The sequence below is a fragment of the Sinocyclocheilus anshuiensis genome, unplaced genomic scaffold (genome assembly GCF_001515605.1).
Source record: "Sinocyclocheilus anshuiensis isolate Anshui unplaced genomic scaffold, SAMN03320099.WGS_v1.1 scaffold633, whole genome shotgun sequence".
Taxonomy (NCBI): Eukaryota; Metazoa; Chordata; class Actinopteri; order Cypriniformes; family Cyprinidae; genus Sinocyclocheilus; species Sinocyclocheilus anshuiensis.
In genome coordinates this window covers 368,318-377,417 of record NW_015539860.1, presented here as the reverse complement: position 1 = coordinate 377,417, position 9,100 = coordinate 368,318, and the positions used below count along the sequence as shown (strand labels likewise).

General features: G+C 38.3%; 1 protein-coding gene across 1 annotated transcript in view; it reads left to right on the top strand.

Moving 5' to 3' along the window:
• Window positions 1–3,301: 3,301 nt before the first annotated feature.
• The window catches only part of LOC107684912 (guanine nucleotide exchange factor VAV2-like), a 157,842-nt gene continuing 152,043 nt past the window's right edge, over window positions 3,302–9,100 (top strand). Inside the window, exons 1-2 of the mRNA XM_016481294.1 lie at window positions 3,302–3,352; window positions 3,843–3,959. Of these exons, the coding sequence (XP_016336780.1) occupies window positions 3,302–3,352; window positions 3,843–3,959 (168 nt within the window). The remainder of the gene's footprint in view (window positions 3,353–3,842; window positions 3,960–9,100) is intronic.

Sequence of the window (9,100 nt, the reverse complement as noted above, 5' to 3'; positions counted from 1 at the left end):
TGCTCTGGGGCACTGAAGAGCTCCCATTGTCTTCACACAGTACTGTACCAGAGCCCTGACAGTGGACATGTTGATACATGGTTCCCTTTATCTTGCCTGGTCGGACTATTTATCTTGGAAACGCTTCTGAATGTAAAGGGCTTGCCATTTTCCATTATCTGTGAAAGGCTAGTCTTTGTTCCTATGTGGAGGATTCCTCTGGTTCAGCTGGAAGAGGATCTTTTCAGAAAGCCTGCCATGGTGGGACATGCCTCTCAGTGGACTTGTGTGATTTGGTCTGATTCTTAGCTCTTTTCACTGGACTGACTTGAAAAGTGGCTTTTTGTTTTTGAATAGATTTTCACCATCACAAATTTAAATATATATTTGTATAAAAGTAATCCATGCAGAACACATTTTTGAAAGCAGTCTTCTTGTGTTTTGAAGACAACTCGGCAGTTTTCTGCATTCTTTTTTGGTTTCACACAGCAGATGGGGTTCCTATGAGGTACACTGTATTTGATTTGATCATGACTTAGAGGGGTTTCTGTGATAAATTGAGCCTTTTGGATAATCCTGTCAGATTATCATTTGCATTCCAGCATACATTATTCATTTAGTGTCTGCCTCTCCAATTAGTCGAAGTCAGGTTTTTCTCCGGAGAGGTTTTAACATCTGTGCGACCCTGGAAATCCTGCAGGAGATTTGAGCTAATCAGCCACAGCCTCATCAGCTCTTCAGAGGTGTGTTTGCCTGTGTGTTTAGTCTTTTTGCTTTTCATTCCCTCACTCTTTCTTGCTCTGTCTTGATCTGTCCTGGGCACCATGCTCCAGTGGGAGCTTCCTCTCTGTGAGCAAGACAAAGGATCAAGAGCGCTTGACAAAATACCACTGCCATGCCTGTCAATGAGGGTGGTGCCCCCTCACATCCCCACTCGGCTCGGGATCGACCCTTTGCCAGTTTCCTTTTAAAGATATTTTTGCTGCCCTTGCACCTGGATTCCACCCCCTTAACATCTTAGCCGGTGCTCAGTGCCATCTGTTGAAAACCATCCAGCAATTTATGTGGTTTGTTTTTTGGCTGTTGTTTTATGCCTTTTTCTCCATGGCTCTCCAAAGATGTGTGCCGATTTATGCCATAGATACAGCAGATTCTCTGACGGCTGTCTGACTACATCTCACCACAGTCTAGACTCCAGGCTTCACCCGCTGACTCTCTGTCTGCTTCTGTGCCTGCCTTCTTCCTGACTGACTGTCTTTTTGAGTCGCTGCTTCAAGGTTTAAAGAGCTTGACTGCTTGACAGATTGTTTGACTCTTTGACTTCTTCACTCTTGTTTTTGAAGCGAATCATTGGCTGGATTGATCTGTGCTCCTCATGGTCCTATGGGGAGTGATACTCCCCTGCCCCGGTCTCACTTTTTTTTTCTGCTTCTCAGACACAACAATCTTCCCCTAGGACTACATTGCTGCCTTGAAACTTGTCTTTCTTTTATCTATCTTGATTTATTTTATGTTTATCCTTCCCTGCTCTTCATGAAAGGTTTAATTTTTGTTGATTTAGTTTATTAGTGGATGCTCTCACAGTTTGGAAGACACATCCTGCAAGGGCGGTGCACCTGAGGCAGAGAGAATAATTATTTGTTCTCTGTGTATACCCGTTCCTGAAGGATGAGAGTGTTAGGGAATGACAGCTCTTTGTAACCTGTTTTTTTCCCCTAGCTGTTTATCCAAGAGCTGTCTTTCCTCCTCCTATATGGTTTTCATTGAAAAAAGCAGAATTTTAGTGCTTGTGCTGAATGAGACAGGTGGTGCTCTGATCTTTCCATGTAGTCATCACTAGAATCTTAATGCAAAGAGAGCAACAGCCACATAAACATAGCCTGGGGTTGAGGTGTGCATTCTGAGCGTTAGATTTGCTCAAACCCCTGCTATGACCCAGCACATCCAAAAGCAATACCTTTGCGCTTCCCGTAAGCAATTGAAAGTCTAAGGAAAGGCATGATTAGCATGAAGAAACAGATAGCCTATTCATCTGAGCTGGATGCAGCTAAACGGGGTGGAAAATTCAAATTTTAAAAGCCAGAGTGTGTTTTTAATGGTTAGTGGGTTCAGAACAGACTGAACTTATGGTCTCAGAGAGATAAAAAATGTGGAGAGAGAGAAATTACTGAGGCATCTCTTCTGGAGCAGACAGTGGTCTCTTAAAAGCAAGTTACTAGACACCAAAATGTCTAGTATCGAGTCTTATAGGGGGACATTTTCAGGATCACCTGGGAATACAAAATGAGAACAGTAAACTTCCCGCATTTTTGTTGAGTATGTTATTATAGTGGTGCTTGCTAGGCACTTTTACCCAGTGGTAATTTTTTGTTTTTTTAAGACATGGTCTCCAGTGTTTTGACATTGTATATATTTAATTTTATATGAATGAATTTTTGTTAATTTTGCTTGAACTAAAATGCCATCTGATTTTAATCTACAAAAATATAGTTTTATATAACTAAAGTGCAAATATATATTTTATATAATGCTATATTAGATACATTTTATATAATGATATATAGTTATTTTGTATGATTATTGTGGTCTTTTTGTCTTGTGATTCTCTTTGTCCCTTATCTTGACGTCATATTCTCAGCCATCCTTAGCCATCCTTATCTGTTCTGATAAATGAACTGGTATTTTCTTGCTTATCAAGTACAAGGCATAGCTACACTTGTGTTTCCAGTGTAACGCTGATCCTGACACGCTTGAGGTTGTCTTACAGCTCTCATTAAGGGCTAGCTTTACAAATGGCTTCACGGCTGTGAGAATTTAATCCGGATTGTGTTTTAAGGGTGGTTATCTCCATTGTACTGGCTTTAATGTGACAAATAGGCCTCTACTGTCCCGCTTTGCACAAGAAACAGAGCTGCTAGTGGTGTGTTCACAATAGGGGTTGTGATTCCTGCTGAATAATGGTGGCATGCTTGTAATATCTCTGGTTTATTGCCCCCTTCTCTCCTGAATCATTACTAGTACGGAATGCACTATTCGCCTTAAGTGTACTTTTGCGAACACAGCTACCAGTATTTGTGGAGTTTGTTTCCAACGCTGTCTCCATAGAAATCCGAACCCATGCACATAATTGAATTATATCTGAGACATGAATTAAACATGAGACATGATTCATTGACATTTGCTGGGTGGAAATAAACAATGGCAAAATTGTTATTGTTTTATCCCTGTTTGTGAGGTTGTATTGGTTTCATCCAGCTCAAGTCAATTATATTAAACAAATTCTCATTACAAAGAACGTTTATGCATGAATTCTCTGAAACAAATGAGAAGCAGGAGCCAGCGTTGTGTCATACTGGCACAAGTGTTACTAAAGGTAATGATTGTGCAATGAAAGAAGGATCCAGTTTGCTTTAGAGACCCTAAGGGCAGAAGGAATGGTAGGTTTGTAGGCTGGTAAGTGAACAGTGACTGGGGTAGATCATGCCAGAGGTGATCCATCAGATCACATCAGATGCTCATTGGCTTATCTAAGCCAAGCCTGGGCTTGGGGATCCAAATCATAGTGTGTGACAACTGTTTGCTTAATCACTGGTACAGGAAGAAGGAAATGAGCTGACTGTCAATAGGCTCCAGGAAATTAAATATGCTCCACATGCTGCAGAAATGAGATGGTGTCAGAGTTCTCCATGCCTGTGAAGTGACAGTGTTTTAATGCTGTTAAATATGGAAATATTTCCATAGGTTTGTAGTTATTTACCAAAAAGACTTCTCCATTTGTTTTAATTCCTTTTTTTTTTAACAGGTTGAAATTTGAATCGTAACTAAATGGTCTGACATTCTTTATTTGTCTCCTTCTTTTCCAGTTTCTGTGTCTGAAGAACATCCGAACATTCCTGAAAGTGTGCCATGATAAGTTTGGCCTGAGGAACAGTGAGCTGTTTGATCCCTTCGATCTCTTTGACGTGAGGGACTTTGGGAAGGTGAGAAACAGTGGTTTTGCTGAGCACGCAGGTTATCTTGAGACTATTAATCATTTTACACCATCATGTTTAAAGGGGTCCTATTATGCTGTTTTACAAAGTCTTGATTTTGTTTTGGGGATGTACTAGAACATGCTCTCATGCTTGGTGGTTTGAAAAAAGCATTATTTTTCACATAATTTACATTATTAAAATACATTTCTCCCCAGCCTGGCACAAACGGCTCGATTAGTTCCAGCTTTGATGAAGGTCCGCCTTCCGAAAAACAAAATGTGTTGTGATTGGTTAGCTGTCCCAGTGCGTTGTGATTGGCGAACAGCTTAGACGGTGTTTCAGTACTGCCACGCCCCTTACTCAGTCTTTCAACAAAAACTTTTGGCGAATCTGGCACTACTCACTCGTGTTGTGGGTTATAATGCTCAGGAACAGAGTTAAAAAATAAATTGCAACCACTGTTTCCTGACATCATCCGCTTTCGGAAGCCCAAAGACGTTTGGGCACGGAGGTGAAAAAAAAACAGCGTTTCAGGAGGTTGCACACCGGACGAGAAGCGCAGCGTCGCGTAGCGCCACGTCTTTAAAATTCAAATACATTATTTTCTATGACTGTAGGCACACTGGCGGCGCCGTTCGGCGTCTGTCCGCGACGCCCAGCTACGTCGTGTTATACTTGTAAGAATTGTTCTAGACATGCCGAAAATTTGACGCTACAGCACAGCAGCTCTTCTTCTTCGTTTTCTCTGATGCACTAACTCTGCAGCAGCACTTCTTCTTCATTGTCTCGTCTGATGCACTCACTCAACCAAGCGTTCTAACCACAACCTCGCCCCTCCCCACCCCCCAACCATTCGAATTTCTGTAGGCGGGAATTATTTTTAATGATATTCTAATGAGCCGCTTTGTGATATCACAAAGCCCGGAAACCAACGCTGTAGTCCAAACAAGCCGTTCGTTGTAGTTCTTGAAAAGGGATTTAAAAAAAACGAAATATCTCCCTTTGGAGTGGACTTTGAGATTTGTAACTTTCTAGATCTTTTTTATGCCCAAACATACACACTCACTAAAATTAAAAAAGTGAAAAAGCATAATAGGACCCCTTTAAGTCTCCGCAGCTGAATGACATTAATGTTGTGTGCACTTTTTATGGGAGATTAACCCATAACTGAGGCTATTGTGCATAAGCTTTGTTCCACTACTCACAGCCCTCTCACACACAATCCATTAATGCTGGGGATAATATAAAAGTGTGTGCAATGCTTAATCGGCCCTATGTGAATTTCTTCCCTCTAGTCTTATCTTCTTCACTGCGTGTTTGAATATTCACTTGCATATTTGATCACACACCTCAGGGTCACAAGCGTGCCTGTGTGTGCCAGTGCATATCTGTGTCGTTACCCATATGGTTTGTGTGTGTGTTTCCAAGGATTTCAACAGTACTCATTTTAGGTGACTGATGATCAGCTTTTAAAGTGATTTAGGGGTGAATTGTGTGGGAAAGATCTCGTAACTATTCACGGTACCATCTAGCCCAGGGTTTTCAAACTTTGGTGCCTGGGATCCACAAATAAAAGGGCTCCAGACAAAAAAATCGAGAAAGGAGCCATTGGTTCCTATAAGAAAAAAATATATTTTTTTAAGGTGCCACAGAATAAGCGTGTTTTATTTATTGTTTTTTTTTTTTTTTTTTTTTTTTTTTTTTTACATTTCAATCATACTGTCATGTGTTTGTCTAATCTTTTCTTGACTTTATCAGCATTTTAATCCATCTTGCAGATGACCTGGGAACTAATGTTCACTTAAAGTGGGAACTAAATCTTTTCCAACTTGAAATATACAGTCACAAAGAATTGTTCATTACACAGAATCTGTACCAATATCGTGGACCATAAGCATCACTTGGCCACTGAGTGTAGTTTGAGCCCCTCCTCAATGCATCCTGTAAATGTTGTCATACACTCTTAAAAATAAAGGTGCTTCACGATGCCATAGAAGAGCCTTTTTTTTGTCTAAATGGTTTCATAAAGAACCTTTAACATCTGAAGAACCTTTACGTTTCACTAAAGGATCTTTGTAGCGAAAGAAGGTTCTTCAGATTATAAAAAGTTGAGAAAGAGATGGTTCTTTAACCTCTTAAGACCCAGCAAAACATTGTAGGAAAAAAATAGTATTTTTTCATGTCATTACATTGTTTAGAGCATTAAAAAAATGTAAAAATTATATTTCATTCATAAGTTATGCTACGTCCTTGGTAGAGGACATCGGGACTCAATTTCTTTAAAAAAATAAAAAGACATGAATGAACATGCATAGGCAAAAACAAATGATTTAAAAAATAAAAAAAAAATCACCAATACATTTTTAGTTTTCAGGATTTTTTTTTTACCAAACTTTGTATAAAGATAATTCTCAACTATTTTTTAACAGAATGATTTGATATACAATTTTTCTTTATGCAAAATGTGTGTAAAATGGCCATAAACAGGTTTTCTCATTATATATAATGTATCTATAAACTAAATCTAATTTGCATATTAATTTGTTTTTGGGGCAACATGTAATGAAAAAAGAAGTGTAATAATGGGAGTAATAATTGACAAGATTTTCATAATAATATATAATATTTCATAGAATATAGAAATATAATTTCTTTCCCTGTTCATTTGTTATGTCTCCCAAAATGCGTAATAAACATGCTTTTAGTCCCGGTGTCCTCATATGAGGACATGTATGAAATCAACATCCTGTTTCGTAACAGAAAGTCATATTTTGATTTGGAATCCCATAACATTTTCCTGAGATGTTGATTTATGACACAGCTTAAAAATTTGTCAGATTTAAATGATAATTACAAAATATTATCATATTTCCATAAGACTGTCACTAAATTAATATCAGAAATTTTTGTAGACCAAGGAGAGGGAGTGGTCATGGTGAAACATCCAAACATTTGGTATCTCTGAAAAGCCGTGAATGTGCTCTTTACAGGACATCCAGACTTAACTGTGTCATGTATAGTCTCAGAGAAATTCACTAAAATATAATGTCCTCATATGAGGATGCAGGGTCTCAGGAGGTTAAAGAACCTTTGACTGAATGGTTCTGTGAAGAACCTTTTAAGCACCTTTATTTTTAAGAGTGTAATAGTTTTTAAGAGTGTAAGTAGTCTGTTTTTCTTAATTAGTAAAATGCAATTTTACAGGAGGAGTTGAATCATGTAGACAACAGGTTAAGGAAAAATATTAATATGCAATAGCGCATAAATATAGCAAAATGCTCCTCTTTTTTAGTTATTTTTCTAGCTGACTGATGAGATTATGGACACCGAATGCTATTCTGAGGTAAATGTATGTTATGTTGCAATGTTTATAAGCTTTACATGTTTTCCGCAGTTTGAAAAACTGAATAAGCTTTTACATGAGACATTTCAGTAAGTTGTACTGTAGGCTTTCTTATAAAATAGCCTACCTGTTTATGTTAATTCATGTTCATTATGTACTATAGTAGTGAAGAGAAAGATTAAATGGGTTCACTTGCCGCTTGAACTGAGGCACTAAAGTGACCGCGCCTGCCGCATTAAAGAGCGCCAAAACCATATTTATTGTTTGAATTTCGTTATGAATTTGGAATAATTTTAAAGCTGGTACTTTGTTTATTAAAACGTAACAAAGCACAAAGTTTTTTGCGATTACTGGACGGCAAGTGCGCTTCAAATAATATGAAGTTCACGCATTAACAGAACACAGCATATAGACTAAGATCTTGATAAGAAGAAGCCATATTAGTAATGATTATAAACGAGAATTGTTAACGATATTGCCAATATCCACACAGCTGACAGCTTTACCTGTTGTAGTTTGTTGAAGTTGTGCACGAAATAGACACTGTTTTCTGCACTTTCACTTCGCACATCTCTGTCATTTCGATCTCTCTCGCGCTGCACAACTGAGCTGCATTTAGCAGGTGTGCGACAATGCTGCTGTGCGGCAGAGATGAGGACTGTTTAAAACTATTTTTTCCACTAAAACTTTGATGCGCATCGTCTCAGTTTAATACGTGAACATAACAAAAGATATGATCGCAAAACAATCAGGAAAAAAGGCATTACATGCAAATTTTAAAGTTATAACATGTAAATATATATAGTCGCCAGTGGCTACCTCAGCAAAAACTTCACTCGCAAATTAATATTTTTTATTCATTAATATATACGTTTTAGTCGCAGTTTGGAGCCCTGAATAAGATACTCTTCTTGTAGATGAGACATTTTACACATTTTACATTTTACACACCCTTAAAAGGCATCTTGTACATTTCTGACTGTCGAATGCTCAGTCAGAGCTTTCTCTAGTGCATAAGCGCCCTTATGCTGACTTTGCTCTGATGATCATCCAAGTATTGGAGAAAATGTGATGTCCTTAAGAACAACGGAACCCTGATCTTTATATCACTATGGCAATTTAGTCAATGCACTGACCTCCATGATAGAAGCTCATTGTTAATTCTGTTTCTTCAGACATCAGCTCGATGTCTACCGTTTAGATTGGATATGGGTTCTTCCTCAGTATCAGTGTAGTTTTAATAGCTATATTGGGAAAAAAGTGCTGTAAAGGTTAGTAGAATTAAAGAGAAGACAACTTCCTTATTATTGATTGTTTTGGTTGCATGAATTGATTGGACTTTATGAAGTATTTACAGGTGCAAAGCACTTGTCCGACCATTGAAACATTTCCAATCCAATAGTTCCGGTTAACTACAGCTCAGCAAGTGTGTCTGGTAGGGATGTGCATCTCATTACTCAGGCCGATACGATACGCATCTCGATGCATAGCCAACGATACGATACATTAAAGATACATATGAAGCAGTACGATACGATACAATCCGATTTCGATTCTGTTCGATTCAACACAATGCGATTCGATGCAATACGATGCAATGGAGAAAATATGATAATTTTCATGCCTTGAGGCCTGTTTCATAAAACAAGTTAACCAAATAAGCCAGTCTTATTTCAGTTAGTCTGACTCATTGTCAAATGATTTGGTTCCATTAAGCAAATTTAACATAGGCGTAGATCAAGCTTGGTCACTGTGGCAATTTATGCTGGGAAACTAACCTGGTCTAAAGCAGGCTAACTGTCAG